At 40.0% G+C, this 25979-nt stretch overlaps 1 protein-coding gene across 10 annotated transcripts in view; it reads left to right on the top strand.

Moving 5' to 3' along the window:
- The window catches only part of LOC105483388 (sidekick cell adhesion molecule 1), a 960109-nt gene that overhangs the window by 328358 nt on the left and 605772 nt on the right, over positions 1-25979 (top strand). For all 10 annotated transcript variants that reach the window (XM_071095418.1, XM_071095417.1, XM_071095416.1 and 7 more), the window contains 2 exons: positions 6983-7089; positions 9961-10108. In XM_071095418.1, the coding sequence (XP_070951519.1) occupies positions 6983-7089; positions 9961-10108 (255 nt within the window). The remainder of the gene's footprint in view (positions 1-6982; positions 7090-9960; positions 10109-25979) is intronic.

The raw sequence follows: 25979 nt of genomic DNA, 5'->3' as shown, positions 1-25979 counted from the left end.
AGAATTGACCAAACTACTCTGTAACATAATTCATTGTTGACAAATACTCCCAAGTGAGAGAAGTGGAAGCTTTTAAAATTTACGTTTTTAATTTGTTCATGCTTATAATGCTTAATAGAGTGGTTTAGGTCTTTTTACCATTGTGCGTTGGAATGGATTTTTTTTTTTATTATGCAGAAACTAACATTTGCCTTCATACTTTAATCCTTGATGTAATAGTCCCCAACTTTTATGTTATAGAGAACCTGGCATTATAAAGAATTAAGTCAACAGACATGCAATAAAAGATTTTTATCCCTAAGCAAAGTAAATGTCCTCTTTCCTGAAGGTTTTCTGAAATTCCTTTTTTATAGACTTGAGAGAGCAATTAATCCTCACAGTAGATTTGACAGACGGTTCTAGTCATCTGTTCGTGCTTTACTAAATATGGATTGCACATTTTCTGCCCCTGATTTAATAAGGAAAAGTGGGAATGAATGAAGAATGAATGATCCCCAAAGCATTGTTTTTGTTAGAGAAAATCACATGAATGGGAATCCCAGAGGAGGAGTGTTAGGAACATTTCAACATTAATTCTTTAGTCTTTGGATTGGCTTTCATAACTATTAATGAAGATAAAGTTTAAATGTAGTCATTCATGGTATGACATCAATAAAAAGGTTGTGGAAGATTAGCATCTAATTGATATCAGGAGAGCTTGTATTCGTCAGATTTATATTCCTGAAACAAGTGCTACAAATTCCTTAGACCCTTCCACACAGGGACCTGTTTATTGCCCTTCTCAATTTAATATGAATTTTGAAATAAAATACACATTAAATAACTTTTACAAATATTGTGTTCCCTTTGTATAGCTTCCATTGTTACCGTACTGTTTAATTTAACTTCATATTGATTACTCCAATTCTTTTGAAAGAACTAAAAACATAACCTCAGCTTGCCCCATGCCTAAGGCCTATTAGTGAGCTGTATACACCATCAGAGTCACATATATATCTCTTTCTTAACAAATTTCAGTCTGAATTTTCCTTGTGGTTTTCTTTTTCTGTGATAGCTTGTTATGGGACAGCCTGGGTTTTTCATTTCATTATTTTGCTTCAGGAGAAAACCTGCTATAGACTCATCCCACTTTGGATTTTTTTAAATTTCACCTAGAAAATTTATAAAAATAAAACTGAAAACAATTATTTATCATGCCATGCCAAAAAAAAAAAAAAGAGAATTGTTGTATTTCCAAGAAGGACATAAATGGCTTACAGTTATTTTTACCTTAACCTTTTTTTTGTTTTAACTTTAAGAATAAGAATAGGCTTTGGTCCAAGGTATAAAAGCTTATTATAGAACTTGGTTGCTTATTTTCATGCAAAATAGATATTTTCATACCAGCATAAAAATTACTATTGTGGGGAATAGTCGTATCTAAAGTGACATAAAATGGATATTGACAGTCCCCCCACCATTGAGAAAGAAAAATCTTACAACTAATTTTAATGAATATGTAAATTTTTTCTTATGAATCAAATGAGGTTCCCTGACCACCTAGGGGAAGTGTAAATGTTCTCATCTGCACTGAGGCTGTGGTTTTGGCCTGTGACGGTTAGACTCAGTCATCGCATCTGGCGGTGCTTGGGAAGGACTGCTGAACAGTAACTAAAGTAGTATTTTGTCAGATGTTTTCTAAAATTTTAGTGGCTCATACTCAAGGGAACTTCTTGTAACAGGTAAATGTGTCCCAGTTTGAGGGGATTCTTTATCTTCCAGTGATTTTTGGTGGTTTACCAGGAAGCCATGTTTTTTTGTGTGTGTGTTTGTTCGTTTTTTCAGAAAAAAAGAAATGATTCTATGAGGTATTATTTAGGTTTTGCTATGACCTTGGTGAGCACCTAGTAACTTTAGAATATATTTCAGCCAAAATTATTTTGGCTATGTTCTAGGGCGTGGAATTTTGAAGGGTTCTAAAGGCACAGAAACCAACTTTCTCTTGTGTGAGCTGTTGCGTGGATATTGGGGTACCCTTAGAGTCAGTCACTGGGCAACCTGGAGATTGGGCATGAACAGAGTGAGCCACAGTCACTCCAGAACCGGTCCCATGAGGGTCCTGCTGCTGGCCCCTCCGGACACTGGCCATCACTGCTTGAGCCACTGCCCCAGTTGGCACTGGACACTCCACTACTCCCCTGGACTAGGGCTCCCCTGTGCCCCCACCACTGCTGCCACTGCTGCTGTCTGATGAGTTCTCCTTTAGCCCTCTTCCTGGGCATCACCAGCTCCAGATTTAAAAATCCAGAGCAAGTGTGTCTAATTGGCCATGCTATGTGTCAGACCTGGTACCTGTGGAGGCAGTGGTCTGGGAATCTCCAGATGTGGTCCTTTTAGCCTTTAATTGAGATAAGCCCCATCTCCACAAAAGCTCATAGGGTGGAGAATTCTCCAAATACAGGGAAGTGGTTCAGCTCCTAGGTAGACTGAACATGTCAGATGTCTAGTCCAAGCAATTGTTCCTGGTCTGAGATGGACCTGATGCTGCTTCCTAGAGAAATTCTAGCGTTGTTCCAGTGGTCCACTCAGAGATGCAGGTCACAACTGAGGCTTTCTCCTATTAGCAGAAATGGACATTTAAGGCCTTGGTTTTTGTTTGGATTTTGTGTTTTATTTTCTTTGCCATTCCTGATGATGAACTGGCCCTGGAAAACACTGTGTTCGTTGAGTAGAATTCTGCCTTGATAGAGTGAGTGCAAACATTCCCTGCTGTGTTGATTTGAAACAGGAACAGGCATTTTCTATATTTTAGTGGCATATGGTGCTAAGATTTTATCATACTTTCTTGTAAAGAGCCAGGAAACTTTGCCTGCTTAAAAATGTGTGTTTATAAACAATAGACTTACAATGAATATTCCCATCTGTTAGGTGAACATAATTTGTGTAGGAATTCCCATAATAGGTGGAGGACTTTGCAACTTTTTTCATATTTTTTTCCCTGGTGAGACATTAGACTAAAGAGATGGTACAAAACAGCATATGCTTAATATTCAATTTTGTCTCTATTTCTCCCTGTTGTTTGAAAGCAGTTCTATTTTTGTGCATTAGTACATAGGATTACTATAGAAATTCATAAGAATTTAAGACCTATTTAGGTACTGAAAAACAGGAAAAAGTAGAATGAGCAATCATATAAATATGGTTATGTTGCAATGATAAAACTGTCTTTGTAGTGTTTCAAATACCTACTGCAATGACTTGTGCTATTTCTTTCCAAAAACTTTTCTTGACTTTTGTTTTAAGCTAATCTCAAAACTCCCCTCTATTGTAATCATAGCGTGTAATAATCAAAGCTGCACATACTCCTGGTCTGGATTTGTAATTTAAATAAATGGCATTGGCTCTTTATTATTGTGATTGTATTCACTAATTAATTTTGTTTTACATGAACTATTCCACATAAAGAATAAAACTTTAAGATTAAAACTCAGCAATATTTTTTCTCTTCACAAAAGATTTTGTTAATCCTCCCCTAGGAGCTCAAGAAGATTATCAGAGGGGAAAACATAGTTTGATTAATTTTTGCTTAATCTTGAATTACCTGTGTTGTCCAAATGTTTTAGTCACTTAAAATTATGCCTATCAGTTCCTTTTTCAGGTTGCCTAATTGTACATACTTGAATAAAAACATGAGCAATTTGTTGAATATAAGTGATTCAAGGTATGCTTGGGAACTGAGCAAATACAGCATAGCACACACTTTGTTTTTTACTTGATTTTGAAAAAGTTTCTCTGGTTATACTTTGTAAAAGGAAATACTTTTAAATTGTAGACAGGTATTACTGGAACATATTTTTTTGGGGGTAAAGTATACCATCATTATGTTTTCTTCTTCCCTTTGTGGAAAATAGTCTATTCGTATTTGAGCTCCTTTTCTTTTCTTTTTCTTTCTTTCTTTTTTTTTTTTTGAGACAGGATCTGGCTCTGTCACCCAGGCTGGAGTGCAATGGCACGATTTTGGCTCACTGCAACCTCTGCCTCCCAGGCTCAGGTGATCTTCCCACCTCAGGCCCCAAGGAGCTGGGATTATAGGCTCACACCACCACACCTGGCTAATTTTTGTATATTTTTTGTAGAGACAGAGTTCCACCGTATTGCCCAGGCTGGTTCCTTTTCTTTCTTTTGATAGACACCTTCCCATATGTGAAAACCATCTAAGCCTCATGTCTTACTCTTTTGTTTTTTGTTCAAATATGATGTACCTTATTCAACTGCAATGTGCATACCTTCACTTTTATTTTTTAATATGATCAACAATAGAAAAAGCTGTACATATCCAATGTATACAACTTGATGAGTTGGGAGATAATTATATGCCCTTGAAACTTTCACCACCATATATGGCATAAATCTCTCCACCTCCAGAAGTTCATTATTATTTTGTGTGATAAAAACACAGAAGACTTACCCCCTTAGTAAACTTTATGTAATACAGTATGATTCCTGCAGACGCTATCCTGTACAGTAGCTCTGTAGGACTCACTCATCTAGTATAGCCGAAACTTCCTGCCCCTGCATTCTTCCCCATTTCCCCTCCCCTGTACCCCTTAATGGCCACCATTTCACTCTCTGCTTCTATGAACTTGACTATTTTAGATTCCTCTTATTCTTATAAGAGTATAAGAGTATCAGGTAGGATTTGTCCTTCTGTGTCTGGTTGACTTCACTTAGATGAACCTGAAGGATATCATGCTATGTAGCAAATGCCAGGATTTCCTTCTTTTTAAGGCTGAATAATATTCCATTGCGTGTATACACCATATTTGCTTTCCCCATTCCCCAGCAGACACCTGGGTTGTTCATGTCTTGGCTAATTGTGGATAATGCTGCAGTAGATGTGGGAGTGCAGACATCTGAGATCCTTATTTCAGTTCTTGAGAAATATACCCAGAAGTGGGATTTGGGGGTCATGTGGTCGTTGCATGTGTAATGTTGTAAGAAACCTCTCTACTATTTTCCATAGTGGCTACAGCAGCTTACATTCCCATGTTTAGTAGTTCCTTTTTCTCCAAGTCGTCAGCAACATTTATTTTTCATTTTTTGGTAGTAGCCATCCTAACAGGAGTACAAAGACATCTCACTGTGATTGGGGTTTGCATTTCCCTGATGATTAGGGACATTGAGCCCTTTTTCATATACCTGTTGACCATTTGTGTGGCTTTGGAGAAATGTCTGTCTAGTATCTTTGCTCTTATTAAAATTAAGGGGCCTTTTTAAAGCTATTTTTTCATGATGTAGAGAGAGAGAGAGAGAGAGAGAGAGTGTGTGTGTGTGTGTGTGTGTGTGTGTGTGTGTGTGTGTGTGTTCTGAGACAGGGTCTTGCTCTGTCACCTAGGCTGGAGTGCAGTGGTGCAATCTCAGCTCACTGCAATGTCTGCCTCCCGGGTTCAAGTGATTCTCCTGTTTCAGCCCCCAGGTAGCTGGGATTATGGGCGTGTGCCACCACACTGGCTAATTTTTGTGTTTTTAGTACAGACTGGGTTTCACCATGTTGGCTAAGCTGGTTTCAAACTCCTGACCTCAAGTGATCTGCCTGCCTCAGCCTCTGGGATTACAGGCAGAAGCCACCATGCCCAACCTCTCATGTATTTTGGATATTAACTCTTTCTTTTTTTTTTTTTTTTTGAGACGGAGTCTCGCGCTGTCGCCCAGGCTGGAGTGCAGTGGCCGGATCTCAGCTCACTGCAAGCTCCGCCTCCCGGGTTTGCGCCATTCTCCTGCCTCAGCCTCCCGAGTAGGTGGGACTACAGGCGCCTGCCACCTCGCCCGGCTATTTTTTTGTATTTTTTAGTAGAGACGGGGTTTCACTGTGTTAGCCAGGATGGTCTCGATCTCCTGACCTCGTGATCCGCCTGTCTCGGCCTCCCAAAGTGCTGGGATTACAGGCTTGAGCCACCGCGCCCGGCCTAGATATTAACTCTTTCTTAGCTATATAGTTTGCTCACACCTTACTCTTAATTTGTCTGTGAATGTGGCCGAGAACTCAATTACTGTACCATCTTGGGCAGCTTAGAAGGGGTGGGCTCCGGAGTTGTAAGACTCATTTCAAGTGGCTGTTGGTTACCTATCTTTACTTGCTGGTGGATTTTAAAACATCCTAATTTACAAAACCAGCAGTAAACCTAAAGCAAGGCTTTTGTAGAAACTCTATCTTTTAGTTATTTTTTTTCCTTTGAAATTATACTAAAAAGTGTAGACAGGCATGGATTTGAAGGATGATTACTTACAGTTGCAGAAGTGGAAAATACATATGAAATGACTTTTTGACCTCTGAAAAAGTTTTTAAAGTTAACATCAGGGCATACGTGGAGAAGTCAGGAAAGGAAGTGAATACATTATGCTGAGAGACGTCCACGTTGGTGACTGGAGAGAGACGTCCTGATGGCATTGCTTTCTCTGCACTGACGAGTTCTACATCTCATCCTGAAAGTGTTCTTTGCCCCTTTGTGTGGAGTGACAGAAGACATCATGTTCAGACTGTTGTCAGTTCTAGAAATAATCTTTGGAAATTCTGACGTTCTACAGAGAGAGAATTATAAATGATTTTTGATTGAGAGGGCTAGTTTAAATGCAGTGACTTTTAATGATTTAACCTTTCTCATTCAGCCAGTTGTGAGTTATATCCCCTGTGTGCATGGCGCTGTGCTAGCTACCACGGTTACAATGATGAATAAGACAGAAGCAGATCCTAGCTTTGGGTGATATTTATAGCCCAGTTGGCGAGACAGATATCAGGGCAATCATCTCAGAAATAAACGGTAGTTCTAGTTAGTCTCATGGTTAGGGAAGGATTGCACAGATATTAGGTTACCAAAAATAAAATATTCGTTGAGCATAGACTAGATGAGATGCCAGTGCTGTTTGATAAAATAGCACCTAATGGTTAGATATAACTGTTGAACACTGGATGTAAGCATTAACACTTCTTTTTGCTATTCAACAGGTATATTATTCCATCTTTGCAGAAGCTCGATGCTGGGTTTTACCGCTGCGTGGTGCGAAACAGAATGGGAGCACTCCTGCAAAGAAAATCAGAAGTTCAAGTCGCATGTATGTGTACAGTACGGAGATGTCCAAATGTTGCAGAACAGAGTGTCGCTGGGGAGTAAATCAGAATCACTTTTCACCGTTGTAGGAACTAAGATTTTATCTTTGGTCCTATTCCGGGTAGAATACTTGCTCAACTCAGTGAGAGATAAGTAAGCAGCCAGCGTGGGTGGCCGGGCGAGGGGCTGATGAGGCAAAGGCCACTTTTCTTCATTTGAAAAGACTCAGGATCCTACAAGGCCCCGGGGAGGATGAAAAAGTGAATGGGATGCCTTCTGTCTTATGAATCAGCTGCTCTTAGCTTGCACTACGTTTGGATTCAAAATGTTATTAAAGTATAAAGTTCAGCCCATTTAGGTCAAAGTTCGTTCATTGTCAGTTCTTTCCAGTGACGATTTGTTTAGAAATCTTTACGCCGCACCACAAAAAGCACATGGATAGTGAGCGTCCCCGATGGTATTCATGTGATATAGTGATTTATTTATTCTTTATTCAGCAGATCCTTTTTGGAGAATGAAACTTTTAAAAGTAAACAAAGGAGACATCAAGAATGCAGGAAGCTTAAATTTTCATGTAGTCTTGAGGAGAAACAGGAGAGCAAACTTGGCCTATGCAAAGTATTTAGTCCTTTTTCTAATTCAAAATCTGTGAAGAGTAAAAATGGACTGCCTACTTTACCTTACATACATATGTGTATATAAAATAGAGATATAACATATAATTATATGTCATATATATGTGATATATGTTATATATATATAAATAAATATATATTTGAGGCAGGGTCTATCTCTGTCTCTCAGGCTGGAGTGCAGTGGCACAAACATAGCTCACTGCAAGCTTGAACTGGGCTCAAGTGATCCTCCCTCCTCAGCCTCCCGAGTAGCTGGGACCGCAGATGTGTGCCCCATGCCTGGCTAATCTGGCTAATTTCTTTTGTTTTTGGTAGGGGAGGGATCTCACTGCATTGCCCAGGTTGGTCTCTAATGCCTGGCCTCAAGTGATTCTCCTGCTCTAGCCTCCCAAAGTGCTGGGATTACAGGAGTGAGCCTGACTTGTTTTATTATATTTATTATATCTTGAATGTACTACCAAAATTTCTCTTTGTTTAAAAGTAAGCAAAACAATGTTGTAAGATGTTAGATTACATTTTAATATATCATTATAAACTTTAGAGAACGAAAGAGCTCCTGAGTTGGGCTGTACTTTTTGGTGATGACAGAATTTCCTCATTTGTCATTTTAACCCCAATTAAGGCTTGTAGCTTTCAGTGTGAGTAGATGAAATAAAATAAATATCTAGTTATTCTACCATAAGCCTAATGATTGGGTGAAGTGGTGATGCTATACATGTTTGCTTTTTAAAATCACTAGGAAGTCTTAAGTTTTTCTAAATTGTGATGTCGAAGAATGTTGCAGAATAATTGAGAACTTTTATTCAGTTGAATGATTGAAAATGTAATTATTAGAGTGAAGATCAATACCTAAATTATGTTTTAAGAAGAGCTTCAAAATTATTATATTCTGTCTTATAAAATTGAATTTTGCTTAATGTTTTAGTTCCTATTCTGTATCTCTAGCTCTTAGATTTTTTTTTTCTTTTCTTTTTTGAGATGGAGTCTGCCTCTGTTGCCCAGAGTGGAGTGCAGTGGCATAATCTTGGCTCACCGCAACCTCCGCCTCCTGGGTTCAAGTGATTCTCCTGCTTCAGCCTCCCAAGCAGCTGGGATTATAGGCGCCCACCACCACACCCAGCTGATTTTTGTATTTTTAGTAGAGATGGGGTTTCACCATATTGGCCAGGCTGGTCTCGAACTCCTGACCTCAGGTGATCCGCCCGCCTTGGCCTCCCAAAGTGTTGGGATTATAGATGACAACCACTGCTCTGCCTTTAGATTTTTTTTTTTTTAAATCTTTCTTTTCCCCTTTGCTTTGATAACAAATTTCATTTTCTTTTAAAATATGAATATTTTTCTAATCTGTTTTGTTGGTTTGTTTCATCTTTTCCCTCAAATATTAGATACTATCACATAGAAAATGTCTTTCGACTCCAGAAGACATTGATAATAGAGCGCTTCCATGGAATATTTCAAACTTATTTACATTTAAATAAAAATACACTATTTTGCCTTATCTATTTGTATATTTTTATTTGCATCTGACCATCATATGGAATTTTATTCAAAAATTTCAAATGTTACTAATTTTAAAATTAGCCATTTATACCTACATTCTAATAGCTGTGTTTTGTCCTGTGACTCCATTTTTTAAACGTTTTTTACTAGTAGAACAAATACTGGAACAAAGGCTAGTTGCCCCAAATTAAGTCAACAGTATGGGAGTGGGGGAATGCTGTATAGACTCTTCAATGGTTAGGAAGTATTGCTCCCAGAAGATCTGTGCGGGAGACAGTGACCTCACAAATGAAGGGAACAAGCTGAAGGGAACAAGCTGAAGGGCCGGTGCCGGGCTGGAACGAGTTTGAAAGATTTATGAGCTAGGAGACATCCGGATGCATTTTCTGACAGTTTCTGAGAAAACTGCTTCATGTGGTTCTATGATGGCTTCAGCACTTCATTTTCAGTATCAGACAGTTGCAGACGTTCCCTTGTATTGTCAGGTAGGACAAACACCATGTGGCTTTGCTGACGAACGTGCAGCGTGGGCGCTTCAGAGGCGCATGGCTTGGCTTGTCCTGTGCTTCACTCACAGGCAGATGCGCGTTGGTCAGTGCTGCCCTGCAGTCTCGCTTGTCCTGGTGTGACATGTGGCAGCATCAGTGACTTCACTGTAACACGTACCTGTTTCCATCTGTGACCCCTTCCCTCCCCCAGAAATGTTTTCTAGAACTTGAAAGCACTCTTTTTCTCTGCAGACATGGGAAGTTTCACGGATACGGACCAGAGGAAAACAGTTCCTCAAGGACGTGCAGCAATTCTAAACCTGCTGCCCATCACCAGCTACCCCAGACCTCAAGTGACTTGGTTTAGAGAAGGGCACAAGATTATTCCAAGCAACAGAATGTAAGTTGCTCCAAACATTAAAGCTTCAAATACAATTTTAATGTCATTTGCTGGCACCATCTACACAGTAAGTGTACCAATTAAGGTTACCAATGATTTGAAAAGAGCAAACTAGTCTAGGGGTGCTATCCTAATCTTTAACAAACAGCTGTTTTAGGACTGGCTTGCATATTTTTAAGCATTTCAAGCAAATAACCGTGTAATATTATTCTTTTTTTCTTTTGTTTTATTTTGTTCTGAAACTGAGTCTGCCTCTGTCGCTCAGGCTGGAGTGCAGTGGCACCATCTTGGCTCACTGCAAGCTCCGCCTCCTGGGTTCACGCCATTCTCCTGCCTTAGCCTCCCGAGTAGCTGGGACTACAGGCACCCGCCACAGCACCTGGCTAATTTTTTGTATTTTTAGTAGAGACAGGGTTTCACCATATTAGCCAGGAGGGTCTCGATCTCCTGACCTCATGATCTGCCCGCCTCGGCCTCCCAAAGTGCTGGGATTACAGGCATGAGCCCCCGCGCCCGGCCAATATTATTCTTCAGAATGTTGCGTGCCCTAAAACTAAAGCACCCTTACTCAACTTTGCAGTCAATTTTTTTTCTTTTTTGAATGTACGTTTTAAGATGTCATTGTCATCCCTGAGTTGGGTTTTGCTCCTAGTACTAATTTAATGAGTGCTGGTATTTACTTATAGACTGTGGGTTTTTTTCCCCCTCCTTTTATTGAGCTGTGTTTGATACGACTTTCTCTGACGATAAAACAGTAATTACTGCTTATTTCTCTTTATCCTTTTATCCTACCATGACAGTTTTATTCCTCTTCATCTAATTAGTGGTTCACCCATCTATTGCAGAATAGTTGCTTTGTGATTAGTTAAGCATTATTTCAAGGTGTTCTTGCCTATCTCACATTCAAGATATTTATCTAATGCCAGGCAGGTTTTCTTCACTTGGAGCTTTAAGTGATTAAAAAGAACACTTGGTATATATTTCATAACTGGACATTTTACAACCTAATTTAAAGACAATATTCCAAACATAAAGGTTTCAAGGCTGAACATTTCCAGAAGAATCATGAAATGCCGTAAGCATAGGCCAGAAGTCAGATATTTATGCCGTCCAGTGGTTGCACTCAGATAAAAATTCATCACGAGAAAACACTCTTGTTCTGCTTTTTTCAAAAAGAATATGTGTGGGGTCATTTGCCAAATAGATTTTACATGTAACTATGAAAGTTACCGTGGGAACCCACTTGCTCTCTCCCCTACCTTAGCATCTGTGGAATCCCTTCCCTAAGCCTCGTGATTCTCATCTCCAACCCCTACCTGAGCATCTAGAATCCCTTCCCTAAGCCCCATGTCTCCAGTCTTCTACTTCTGGATCAGAATCTGGCTGGAACCTAAATAATAATAATTATTATTACTATTAATAATTATATAATACTAATTATAATTAATAATTATTATTTTGAGACAGAGTCACTCTGTCACCCAGGCTGAAGTACAATGGCGTGATCTCAGCTCACTGCTACCTCTCCCTCCCAGGTTCAAGCGATTCTCCTGCCTCAGCCTCCTGAGTAGCTGGGACTGCAGGTGCGCGTCACCATCCCCGGCTAATTTTTGTGTTTTTAGTAGAGATGAGGTTTTACCATGTGGCCAGGCTGGTCTCGAACTCCTTACCTCAAATGACCCACCCGCCTCGGCCTCCCAAAGTGCTGAGATTACAGGCGTGAGCCACCCCACTGAAGCTTATTTTACAAATGTTTCTATTTTGGTTATTGGGAACAAAAATTTGTGTGTGTGTGTGTATATATATATATATGCAGAATATTTTAAAATTCTAGTAAAAATACCAGTTACCTTAGAAGATGGGATAATTGCTATCCTTTTTTCTTTATTTGATTACAGGTTACTTAGATATCCACCTTTATATTGATTCCAATCATAAAAGATGCGTCTTGAGTTGGGATGAAACAAAGATGAAGGATCAATGTTTCATTCTTAGTAGACTGTTAGGCTTTAAAAAGGCAGGCGAGGACTGTGCGTGGTGGCTTGTTCCTGTAATCCCGGCGCTTTCAGATGCTGATTGCTTGAGTTCAAAGCCATCTGGAGTTTAAAAACAGCCTGGGAAACATGGTGAAACCTTATCTCTACTAAAAATTTTTAAAAAAAGAAAAATAGCTGGGTGTGGTGGCACGAACCTGTAGTTCTAGCTATTTGCTACTTGGGAGGCTGAGGTGGGAAGACAGCTTGAGACCAGAAGTTGGAGGTTGCAGTGAGTTATGATGGTGCCACTGTACTCCAGCCTGGGTGACAGAGCAAGACCCTGTCTCCAAGGAAAAAAAAAAAAAAGTGTGGGGGATGGGGGCGGCAGGCAAGATACATTCTGGTATAAATATGCTAGAAGTTCCCAGTGCTGAGCACAATATGACCAGGCAAACTTAGGATAAATGTTGGGGGAAAATTGGTACCAGGGATGGGGAGGTAGATTGAATTAGGCTTTCCTCTCAAACACTGGAGCTTTTAATTAATGTCAGTGGCAGCAAAATTCATCATGGAAGAATTCTTTGAACTTAGTAGCAAATAAGTCTGTATTAATCCACCTGTTAACCTGTGTTTTCTCTATATGCATGAGACAACACTTATTCACAAGTCTGACAGGGTATAGAATGAAATAATTCTTAATTTCATAAATTTTTTTAAACTTGCAAATGCATGCTAAAGCCTGTTTAATTCCTGGTGAGCTAATAAAGACAAGACACTAGTAGGGCTTTAACTTGGTGTAATATCAAACAAATGGTCTGCTTACAAGCGTGAAGCTGTTGATAAATCTCTAATCTCAGGAAATAATGCAGTATACCATTTTTTAGAGAGATGAGATGAGGCTGATTATGGATATTTACACTTTTACAAGGCCCTTTAGTTTCATATTTTCCACCTCATCATCACCCCGCATTTATTAAGTACCTGCTGTGCAAGATTACATAAATCAGTATGGGTATGTTTTTCTCCACAAGTTTATACATCATCCAAAGAGATACAGCTTTCATATCCCAAGTACACTGATTCGATCTTTACAAATTATATGAATGTATTTAATGATCACACGTACCCTGAAACTATGTACATCTATTATGCATCAATAAAAAGTTTAAATGTTTAAAAATTTAACAATCTAAATATGAAAACCCAATATATTGCTTTCCATGTCTAAGAAAGTACAGCTTTTGACTGAAGATGGGAGGACATTTCTGCGTTCCTCCCACCCACGTGGTTGATAGCACAAGTCAGATGGCATCACATTTGTTATATACCCAGAGATGCCATTTAAAAATGAGCATTTGACTCAAGGTGCTTCACACATATTGAAATGCAGGTCAAGCTTCTGCACCTGTTTTTTTTATTTTTATTTTTATTTTTTGAGATGGAGTCTTGTTCTGTTGCCCAGACTGGAGTGCAGTGGCCTGATCTTGGTTCACTGCAACCTCTGCCTCCCAAGGTCAAGTGATGCTCCTCCCTCAGCCTCCTGAGTAGCTGAGATTACAGGCACACACCACTAAACCCAGCTAATTTTTGTATTTTTAGTAGAGATGGGGTTGCACCGTGCTGGCCAGGCTGGTCTCGAACTCCTGACCTTGTGATCTGCCTGCCTCGGCCTCCCAACGTGCTGGGATTATAGGCGTGAGCAAACTTAGGATAAATGCCTGGCCTTTCTGTACCTATTTTTATCCTCCTTGTGTGAGTTTACTTTTCTAATACATGCACCTTTGTCATGTGGTGAAAGAAGCTTATTTTCTCTCCCCACCTACATTTTTAAACATTATCTCATTATCTACTTTTAAAATGTGAGCTTTAGGCTTATAATTAAATGATTTTTTTTTTCATTTTCAAGGGAAACAGTAAGTCTAATGTTTCCTAACTTGAAAAATTAGTTGAATAGCCTATTAATAATCTTAACAGGAGCTATTATTTATTGAGTACCTACTTTAAACATATCTTCTCTAATCCTCACAATTGCCTTCTGAGGCAGGTATGATTAGCTCTATGTATAGTTATCAGGATGGAAGATTATGGATGTTAAATTACTTACCCCGGGGCCCAGAGCCGATACACACAGAGCCAGGGTTCAAATCCGGGTCTGCCTGACACTCAGTCTCATGCTCGCTTCTGGATCAACCTAATTCTTTCTACCTTATTTGCTGATCGTTTTTTATGTTTTTGATTATTTTTTTCCATACATTGCTCTAGTCTTCCTTTCTCATCTTTTAGAAGACCAGCTTTCAACTTGAAATAACATGGATTAACCTGGGTTTGCACAGAGGGGTTGAAAAGTATCAGAGACTGGTATGTTTTGAAACTAGAGTCAGAGTGGGCGCGGTGGCTCACGCTTGTAATCCCAGCACGTTGGGAGACCAAGGCGGTTGGATCAGGAGATCAAGAGATCAAGACCATCCTGGCCAACATGGTGAAACCCCATCTCTATTAAAAATACAAAACTTAGTGGTGGCGTGCGCATGTAGTCCTAGCTACTTGGGAAGCTGAGGCAGGAGAATTGCTTGAACCTGGGAGGCAGAAGTTGTAGTGAGCCAAGATTGTGCCACTGCATTCCAGCCTGGCAACACAGTGAGACTCAGTCTCAAAAAAAAAAAAAAAAAAAAAAGAAAGAAAGAAAGAAAGTAGAATCAGAAAGATTTCCTGTTGGATTGGATGTGGGAAATTAGAGAAAGAGAATAATCATGGATAACTCTATGACTTTTCTTGGCCTGAGCAACTTGTAGGATGGAGATACCATTTGCTAAATAGGGAGATGATTTGGGGAGAAGTGAATTTTGTCTGTATAGGTAGAGGATTTGGCAGTGTTGTCTGCAATCTGCTTTTGACATGTTAAGTTTGAGATGCATAGTTGATCACCGGAAGGAACCAATGATTAGATAGACATACATGTCAGATTCAAGATCAGCAGCGAGGTCTAGGTTAAACTTGTCAGTTGTTGGTGTATTGATGACATTTAAAGCTCTTTACAAACCTATGAAATAAGCCAGTAGGTGTACCCCCAAAGACTTCCATTGTATCAGTTAAAAGGGTGATGCATGCCTATAATCCCAGCTACTTGGAAGTCTGAGGTGGGAGGATCACCTGAGCCCAGGAGTTACAGACCAGCCTGGGCAATGTAGCAAGACTCTGCCTGCAAAAATAAGAAGATGCTCTTGGCTGCAAGTCACTTTGGCTATCTTATGCAAAAAGAAAATTTATTGGAATATATAGAGAAATAAAGAATCAAACCAATAGGAGAGGATTTCATAATAACCAGGACAACTCCTGAGGCCCAAGGAGCAGAGAACAAATAAACAGTGCAATGGCCTCCCAGGTCCTAATTCCGAGAACTTGTGAGTATGTTACATGGCAGTGGGGGAAGTAAGGCTGCAAAGCCATCTGGAGCTGATATAGGTGAAAGGATGGGACAAAAGGAAAAAGGCATTTTAGGGCAAGTGAAGTTAAGATTCATGACTGTACCCTATGACTTGATACAAGCTCAAATGCTGGCAGAGCTGTCTCCCAGCATCTCGCCTTAGGGTTTTAACCAGTGAGAGTCAAGTTCCATTGTCCCTGACTCCCACATGCCAGAGGGCAGAGGCCTGATTCTCCCAAGCTTTGTGGGTTCCACTTTGGGAGGAGACAGGCTAACTTTCCTTGTTTTATACATGAAGTAGAGGGAGTTCCCTGGATTTGTTTTGACCACCTCTTAGCAAGTATTCTTTTGAATGGTTGGGATCTGAAAAACACCATTGTCCTAAGATTTATGACTTCAGTCAAAACTCTGAAACAAGAGGAAAATTTTAGTTAGCATCCTGCTATTTATATTTTGAATTACCAGTTCACGTTTGCACCCTGGGGCAGGTAGAAAACTGTCTGAGTAGACAAGACCTACAAATGTGAACAGTTTTAGGTGGTTTGTTTTTTGGAGACAGTCTTGCTCTATCTCCCAGGCTGGAGTGGCATGATCTCAGCTCGCTGCAGCCTCCAACTCCAGGGTCAAATGATTTTCGTGCTTCAGCCTCCAGAGCAGCTGGGATTACAGGCATGCGCCACCATGCCTGGCTATTTTTTTTGTATTTTTAGTAGAGACTTTGTTTCACTATGTTGCTCAGGCTGGTCTGGAACTCCTGACTTCAGGCAATCCACCTGCCTCTGCCTCCCAAAGTGCTGGGATCACAGACCACTGTGCCCAGCCAGTTTTAGGTGTTTTTGACCACCTAAAATGTTTTTGTTTTTCTACCTACATTTGGCCTCCTGGTATGCATAGGAGATACACAGTGCTGGAATGGCTGGATGAATGAATGTGAAGAAAATTCATGTAATGTCCACAGACTTCCTCCGCAGAAGGGGAAAACAAATGAGAACAAACCTCAAGGAAAAATGCTGTTGATGAGGCAGAAAAAATATCTTGGAAAGACAAACAGTAGTTTGAGAGAATTGAAAATAAGTTATATTCAGAATCTGAATAGGTAATTACAGGTTTTATCTGAGAAGTTGAAAAACGTGTATATTTATTTTTCTGATTTACTGAATCCAAAGTTTGCTGTCTTTGCATATCAAAGATGAGCATAGCTTTGTCTTATAAATACAGTCTAATTTGATAATAAAATTGTTCTGTGTTATTTTGGTTTAGATATATTTTCTTTATTTGCATTTATTTCTCAAAATATGAAATGTGAATATTGATGCCGTGCTGTATTTCTCTTTCCTCCACGACGTAATTTATGTTGGTAGTTATCAGATTAGAAAACAAAAACTTAACTCTGTACAGTGCCATTCTTTTGCTTAATTGCAAGTTCTTGTGCTCAAATTGCATCCTGTAGCCTACCTGACAGGAATGTGCAAGCACAAGTATTCTTGAATGTTGTTTTTCCTGCACATGCGAAGTTTATAGATGAAGTGTTTCAAACCTTCAGTCAGCTTTGCAATAGACGACTTGCCAGTAATGATCTGGATTGTGAAGGATGGGCAGTAAACAGTGTCCCAGGTGACTCAGAAACAGTCTGACTCATAATTGTCCGTGCTTAAATACTTGAACATCCATTAACTTATTACCATTTCATTTCAATTTCTTCAAGAAAGATTTGTTTAAATTAGCACTTGCATTGGAAGTCACAACTTAATGTTCGAATGAAGTAGATCTGGTTGTAATAATATTTTTATAGTTAACTAGGATTTCAAAATAATGTGCTTTTAAAATTTTATATTTTATAGGCATTTTGTGGATGTTTATGGAGTGTATCTATGTGTGTGAACCGAGCCATATTTGGTATAAGTAAAACAGACGGGTAGATATGGGTTCCAGGCCTGCTTTCACCGTAACTCTGACCTTGGGAGAATTACCTATTCTCCCTTTGCCTCCATTTTCCCATGTCAATGGAAAAGGTTTTCTAACCACTTCTGCAGTCCTTTCTGGTATTAATGTTCAGTGCTGCTGTTAAGGAAAGGGGTGCCATGGCAGTTGTTCCTCCCCTCCCTCTCTTTCTTCCTTCATGCATCCATGGACATTTCCTGAGCACTTGATTAGTGCCAGGCACTGTTCTACTTGCAAGAGACAGAAAGGGGAATTGAGGCATCCCAGGTACGGCCTTCAGTGAGGTGTGTTCTGATATAGAAACAGGTTATACACGGGACACTTTGGGGTGAGGGTGTCGCCACGCTGAGAAGACACGGTTGGGTGGGAAGAGAGAGTCCCAAGCCGAATGGGGTTGAATTGAGTGGCTAAGGACAGGCCCTCTGTGGAGGTGACATTTTAAAAAACACGTTATAGAGTTATAATTTACATATAACAAAATGCACATTTTTTAAGCATATAAGTGGATGAATTTCAATAAATACATACACAGAAGAAATTGCCATCCCGATCAAGAGAGTTCCTGGGCCCCTCCTGCTGTTAGTATGCATTCCTGCAGCCCTGCCCTCCCACTTGTCTAATTTCTGTGACTGCAGGCTAGATTACCTGCTCTAGAATTTCACACAGATGACATCACTGAATGTGAAATCCTTTGTCTAGCTTCATTCATTCAACATCATTTCTTTGATACTCTCAATGTTATCCTTAATAATAATAATAATTAATGATTTTTGAGTGCCAGGCACTGTTTTAAGGATTTTATTTATAACAATTCACTTAATCTTCACAGCAGCCCAGCGGTTTAGTCCTGTTATTATCGTGGCTTTCCTGACGAGAACTAAGGCAGAGCGAGGCCAGCAGTTGGCCGGCGTGGGAGCCCTTTGACTCCCAAGTCCACACTGCTCCCCTGTGTATGTGAGGCTGTTCTCCCAGGTTAATGTCTGCAAAATGGGAAGGAGCCAGCCCTGTGGAGCTCAGGAGGATGAGTGTTCTAGGCACAGAGGCCAGAAACAGAAAAGAGCTTGATGTATTTGCTAAACTGAAAGAGACACTGGCCCTATAGCCCCCGAATGTGGGAAGGAATCTGGATTTTATTCTGTACACAGTGGAAAGTCTTTGGAAGAGGTTGCTATTTTTTGTGGGGTTTTTTTTGGGAAAAAAAAAAAACAATTAAAATTATGGTAAAGCATAGCTTTAAAGAGTAGAAATAGGGTTTCACTTTATCATCCAGGCTAGATTGCCATGGTGTGATCATAGCTCACTGCAGTTTCAAGCTTCTGAGCTCAAGCCATCCTCCTGCTTTGGCCTCCCAGAGCGCTGGGGTTACAGGTGTGAGCCATCATCCCTGGCCTAAGATTTATTATTTCAACCACTTTTAAATATAGTTAGTGGCACTAAGTGCATTCACATTGTTGTGCAATCATCACCATCATCCCTCTTCAGCACATCCTTTCGTCTTGTGAAACTCTGTACCCATTAAACGTAACTCCCTGCTCCCTCCTTCCCCCAGTCCCTGGCAACCACTGTTCTGCTTTCTGTCTCTATGAATTTGACTACTCTAATTATCTTGTGTGAGCAGAATCATATGGTATTTTTCCTTTTCCACCTATTTTTAATTAAACCTAGGATCTGAGATAACTGTAGATTCACATACAGTCAAAAGAAATAATGTAGGGTGATTTTATGTTCCCTGTAACCAGCTTTCCTGAATGTTGAGATCTTGTAAAATACTATATTACGGTATCACAACCAGGATACAGACGTTGATAGAGTCAAGAAACAGAACATTTCCGTCAATACTAGGATTCTTCGTGTTAAGCTTTTATGGCCATAACTACTTTCCTCTTGCCCTCTTCCCCTTCTTACGCCCTAGTAGCCACTAATCTGTTTTTCATTTCTAAAGTTTTGTCATCTCAAGAATGTGGTGTGGACAGAATCGTGCAGTATGTGACCTGTGGGGATTGGCTTTTTTTTTTAAACCTAGTATAATTTCCTGATACATCCAGGTTATTGTCTGCAGCCTAGTTGGTTTCCTGTTGTTGTTTAGTGTTTCTTGGTGTGGCCATACTGTGTAGTTTATAATCATTGACCTGTTGAAAGCCGTCTGGATTGTATCCAGGTTTTGGCCATGATGAAGAAAGCTGCTATAAACATTCTTGTTCCTTTTTTCTGTGCTTGAACGTAAGACTTCATTGTGTTCACATACACAAATGCCCAGGAGTGGAATGACTGGGCTGTATGGTAGTTGCATGTTTACTTTTTTTTTTTTTTAAAGAAAATGCCAAATTGTTTTCCAGAATGGCCGTACCATTTTGTAATCCCACCAGCAATGTGTGAATGATCACATTTCTCTGCTTCCTCACTAGCATTTGGTGCTGTCACTATTTTTTATTTTAGTCATTCTGATAGGTGTATGATGATATCTCCTTGTGTTTTTAAATTTTCATTTCTTTAATGGGTAATGATGTTGAACATCTCTTAATGTACTGATTTTTAAAAGAATGAAATTAGAAAACAAACTTCTTGCTGTGAAAAATGTATTCATGTATTCGAAAAGTCAGTTGAATGGGTGAAAGAGCAGACAATACACAGCTAAAGTGAGACTTACTGTTCTGATAGATCTGGAGAAATTACTCAGAATAAACACAGAGGAAAAAAGATGGGAAATCTAGAAGAAAGGCCAAGAGATCTAGAGGACAGAGTAATCAATAGACATCCAATGGAGAAAATGGGGGATAGATGCTATGCAGAGAGACCGTTGCTGTGACATTTCCTAAGATGATGACTCTTCACAATCCAGAAGCAGAATGAGCTCCAAGTAAGATAAAGTAAATCCAAATCTATACCTATTATAGTGTAACTGCAGAACATCAAAGACAAAGAAGAAACCTTAAGACAACCATACATGTAATTCAGGTGCCTCAGAGGAACGGCAATCAGAAGATAACTGACAGCAGTAATAGAGAACGGAGGGGAATGACATCTTCCGAACTCCAGGGGATGGAACTGCTGTCATAAGAGTTCCGTGTCAGCTAAGCCAGCAATCCCAGGTGGGGGAGGCAGGATGGTCTTTTCAGACAAGCCTGAGAACTTACATGTCCGAGAACATTGCTGAAGGATCTGTGAATGAGCTTGAGGAAGAAGGATACTGAATCTAGAAGGCAATGCAGGGTTAGAAATGTTGGCCTTCACTTTATTTTCTCTAGTTAGGCAATGTTTAGTAATTGGAGTGTTTAGATATTTAGATATTAGATGAGGAAGTGGAGACAGCAAGTTGAGACAACTCTTTGGGCGTTTTTCTTGTGAGCGGTTGCAGAGAAACCGCGCAGTGTTCGTCGTGAGGACATGAGGTCAAGGGAGCTGGTTTTATCTTACGTGGGGAATCCCAGCTATTATTTATGTATTAATGGAAATTCTCCAGTAGAGAAGGAGAATGTGAAGAGTCAGGAGAGAGTGAGGATGCCAGGAGGAACAAAGTCCTGGCAAACATGACCTGGACAGGCACAGACAAGCGTGGGAAGGAGGGCCCTGAAGTCGTGTGGCACTGCCTTCATGGTGGCATACGGTGACCCCTCATGGCCTCACAGCTTCCACTCTAACAGGACGGAAGCCAGAATATGCACAGAGACACATGTGGTTTGGTAAACGTGCTTGTGGAAAATTGAGAGATTTCTCGTGGATTTTTATTTTCTCTGTGAATATTGGTATGAGCTTAGAAGTTTAGAGTGAGGGCTGATGTGAGAAGACAAGGTATTAGCTAGTCATGCAGACAGTCAGAAGCAAACTAGGGAAACACGCCAGGCTTATGGGAACATTTGAGAGCAAGGGCACAGTTGCAGTTTGTGGTGATGGATGTCTTCGGTAAAGTTTGGAAGTTCTGATGCCACTATAGAGAAGGCAGCTAATTGGGTTCACAGAAGGTCGAAGTGTAGCCCAACTACCATGTGGAATTCAGAAGCGAGGGTTGTATTGAGGCTGTCTGCAGGGGAGTGATGGGTCTCGATTGTCTCTGGCTTTATAAGGGAGGAGATGAAGGATGTTCCAGTAGGACAGAATCAGAACACTGCAGAAGTCTGTTGACTGGAAGAATAATTGCAGTGAGCAAAGAAGTGGGTGGACTGAGCACCTCACGTCCTCTCACCCTCACTTTGGCTATTCCATTTAGTGCCAAACAGCGGACTTCTCCCTCACTTGGAAGGAATCTGATGATGCAGATGAGAAAAGTCTCAGGGTTATTCTGTGGGGTGACCTAGAATCCTTAGGTAATCAGAGAATGGTTGTGTGCAGGTGGATCAGCAGATAGATTACTGACGCCACCCCAGCTGCCCATTAGGTGACACAGCTTCGTGCAGCCTCTTCGAAGTCATCCTGTGGGTCACCCCTCCTTCCTCTGTGGTTTTTTCCTTCCCTCCTTACTCCAGGGTCCACGTGTCAGCTGTTGTAGGGGTTCTGTTTTCTTGAAAAACTGGGATGTCACCTGGGATATTTGAAATCTAGACTTAGAATGGAACTTTTGTTGGGATTGACAAAGTTCAGGGAGTGACCATGAGAATGGGGGCTGAGATTGCATGGAGGGGCAGGTCAGTGGTGGTGAGAGGTGTAGGACTCCAAGGCCACAGTGTTAGAATAGATGGCAACATGGATGTCAAGCCACCAGGGAGGGTGACAGGAGAAGTCCATGGAGGAAGATAGGGATTCCGGGGCTCCGGTCCTCAGTAAATGGAGAGGGAAGGAGGAATTAGAACCTCGGGAGGGAATAGCATTGAGAATGAACACATCCCGATCACATGGGCCTCAGAGGAACTGGGATTTGGAAGGCGAAAGAGGAGAAATGGGTTGGTAGTGCTGGCTCACAGCTGTGATGAGGGTTTGCTCTAGGTAGACTAGACAAAGTGAAGGCCTTCTGGAGCTGCTCCTTCAGGTATTTGGCTGCAGGACCTTGCAGCTTGGAATCTCAGCTAGGGGGTAGCTGCCCTGATGTGCCTCAGCTTCACTTATGAAGCAGAGAGGATGACCTCTTTCTCCTGGAGTAGTGGTGAGACTTAACACAAGGGAATGAGCAAGAAAGTAGTTGGCCAACTAATGTTCAGTTAAAGGATAGAGGGTATATGCTGTATGCCACCCCTCAAAAAAAAGGTATGCAAGTATGTTCATGTTAAAAACATTCATCTCTCTGTGGCTCTCTGGCTGGCTGTGCACGTAGCTGTCCCTGTGACTTAGAGGGGACATGGGAGGAAGGACCCTGGTGTAGAGAATATGCTGGAGCCATGGGCAGCCCCTGTGCCCCACCGTGCTCCTGTAAATGCCACACTGCTCCTCCAAATGCTGGTTTCTAAAACCTAGAAAGTTCTTTTTGTTGTTGTTCTCACCACATCCAGGAAGATGGGGCACAGTGGGAGTCCCATTGTCTGAGCTGCTATTATCCTGGGGCAAATTAGTGTCCCTCAGAGTGAGTAAGAAGATGGAAAGCGCCACATTGCTTTAATGAATAGTCTGCAGACTGCTGATGAGTTCCCTGTCACTGCGCTTTATTCCAGAGCCTCACTGTGCAGAGTGAGAGGTGGACTCAGATGCTTGTGAGGATTTCCTGTTTTCTTTCTGATTGTCAGGTAGTGCAATGAAGGGTTACCTTATAAGCAATATTAGATTAGGTTTTGGGCTGTTGCTCGCAGTAAGTTTGACGTCTACATCATCACATGACACAGTTGGACTTAATGAAGGTCACTCAAGTGTCCTCTCTTTCAGTGATGCTTGTTGGGCACCTGCCTGCAGGTAGATGACACTGTCCCTGCTTCGGGAGAAAGGGCACATCACAGATAGAGAAACGTTCCTGTGCCAAGTGAATAGGCCAAAAGCACGGGGGATGGAGATCGTAGAATTGCTTGGTTCCATTCGAGTTGGCCATGTAGTATTTAACTTTAATGACAAGAGTTTAATATTCTATGTACCAATTTTTCATTCGAAATAAAACACTTTATTTTACATGAGCAGATCTTGTGACAATAATGCATTTCTTTACAAATATTAGCCCATTATACATCTTAAGTCAGTTGCACATAATTGCATTTCACCAACTCTACATAATACTTTAATTAAAACTAGGATAATTAAAATACAGTTTTAATGAACAATAAATTCTGAACTTGCCAGACCTGGAATGTGTTAGCTGAATCATACCTTGCTTTTTTTTGGCTCTTAAATCTGTACCCACATTATGTTTTCAAATGGCCATGATCACAATCAAGAGGCATTTTAAATGCATATAATAGTATTTACTGAAGGCCGGGCGCGGTTGGCTCATGCCTGTAATCCCAGCACTTTGGGAGGTTGAGGCCGGCGGATCATCTGAGATCGGAAGTTCAAGACCAGCCTGACCAACATGGAGAAATACCGTCTCTACTAAAAACACAAAATTAGCCAGGCGTGGTGGCGGGTGCCTGTAATCCCAGCTACGTGGGAGACTGAGGCAGGAGAATCACTTGAACCCGGGAGGTGGAGGTTGCAATGAGCCAAGATCGCATCATTGCACTCCAGCCTGGGCGACAAGAGCAAAACTTTGTCTCAAAAAAAATACATATATAAAATATTATATATAAATACACATAAATGTATATAATATATATTTATATAAATATGTATAATATGTATGTATAAATATATAATATATAAATATATATTATACATATTTATGTATGTTCTCACCATATCCAGGAAGATGGGGCACAGTGGGAGTATGTGTGTGTGTGTGTGTATATATATATTATATATAATATTATATATAAATATATTAAATAGATAAGATATTTATAAATAAATATGTATATAAATATATGATATGTTTATAAATATAACATGATATATTTATAAATATAACATGATGTATTTATAAATATATATTATATATCATATATCATATGTATTTATAAATAAATCATATATGGTATATATTATATAATATATAAATATGTATAATATATATTTTATAAATATGTATAATATATATTTATATATAATATATAAATGTGTATAAATTTGGGTAGTACTCTGAATTTCCAGACAGTGACGCTCCTCACCCTCTTTCCAGGACTCAGCAGGATGTGCTGAGCCCCACCCGGGAGTGCTACCTCCCTTCCCACAAAGGGGGAACCCACCCTGTAGACACTGGGTGCCAACTGTGACAGCACCTCCAGCCAGCTGCAGCTGTCCACCTCTCATCTGTTTAACATGTTTTGCCCTCTCTTTGTCCCACTGCCTTGATCTTTCCAGTTTACAGCCTCCTCGTGGCCCCAGCCCCAAAGTGCACGAATGCCCTTGGGTGGGACACACACCCTGTGACTCTTCTGGACCTCCGAGCACATCCCTTTCTCCCTAGGGTTCCTCCTAGAGGGCAGCTTTCCCCCTCCTCCTTTGTAGGGGAGAAGGTAAGTTTGACAGCCAAGATTTCCACCAAAAGACCCTGAGATAAGACCAGGTGAGACCAGGCTTGTCATGAGAGAGAGAGTTCCCAAGGAGCGTGTATGGGCTGAATCCTGCCGACCCTTGGCTCGCCACAGGGGTACAGGTGAGATGCATCCTGCAGTGTCACCAGAAGCTGCTCTTAAGGACCCTGCCCTGGGTCTGGGTCACCAATTAAACAGCATTACAAAGTTTTCTTTGTAATGCTATTACAAAGAATATATATATTATATATATAATGCTATTACAAAGAATATATATATTATATATATAATGCTATTACAAAGAATATATATATTATATATATAATGCTATTACAAAGAATATATATATTATATATATAATGCTATTACAAAGAATATATATATTATATATAATACTATTACAAAGAATATATATAATGCTATTAGCATTATATAATATATAACTATACATATTTATATATCATGTATAAATATATATTATACATATTACATAATATATAAAATATATATTTATATGTATATTTATTTATAAATGTATATAATATATGATATATAAATATATAACAATATAAATTTATTATATGATGTTATATATATGTTTATTTATATATTATATATTATGCATATATAATGTACTAGTAAATCATATGTTTCCTATGTCTGTCTTATATATCTGTCTGTCCATCTTACATGCACTTGCTTATTTGCTGCTAATTGTAATCCCAGAAATGAGGAATAGATTTTATCTTTGAAGTCCTAGCAACTTAAAACAGTACCTGGCCATACTGAGTAGTGAATATTTATTGAACGAATAGATAAGTGTTTCTTGGATGAATATATGAACAGTAGCACATGGTTCGTTCTGGGGAGATGGTGTGAGACTAAGTACACTAGTGTGAGACTCAGTACACTAGTCTGAGACTCAGAAAACAGGTTTCAGTCCCGGCCCTGCCACTTGGTCGCTGTGTGACCTTGGGCAGGTCAGTTAGCTATTCTCAAGGAATTGAGATAAGGGTGTATCTCAAATGGAAATAATTCTGGCCACCTCACCA

This window comes from Macaca nemestrina, chromosome 4, assembly GCF_043159975.1.
Source record: "Macaca nemestrina isolate mMacNem1 chromosome 4, mMacNem.hap1, whole genome shotgun sequence".
In the NCBI taxonomy this organism is placed as follows: Eukaryota; Metazoa; Chordata; class Mammalia; order Primates; family Cercopithecidae; genus Macaca; species Macaca nemestrina.
This window is presented reverse-complemented; position numbering and strand designations above follow the sequence as displayed.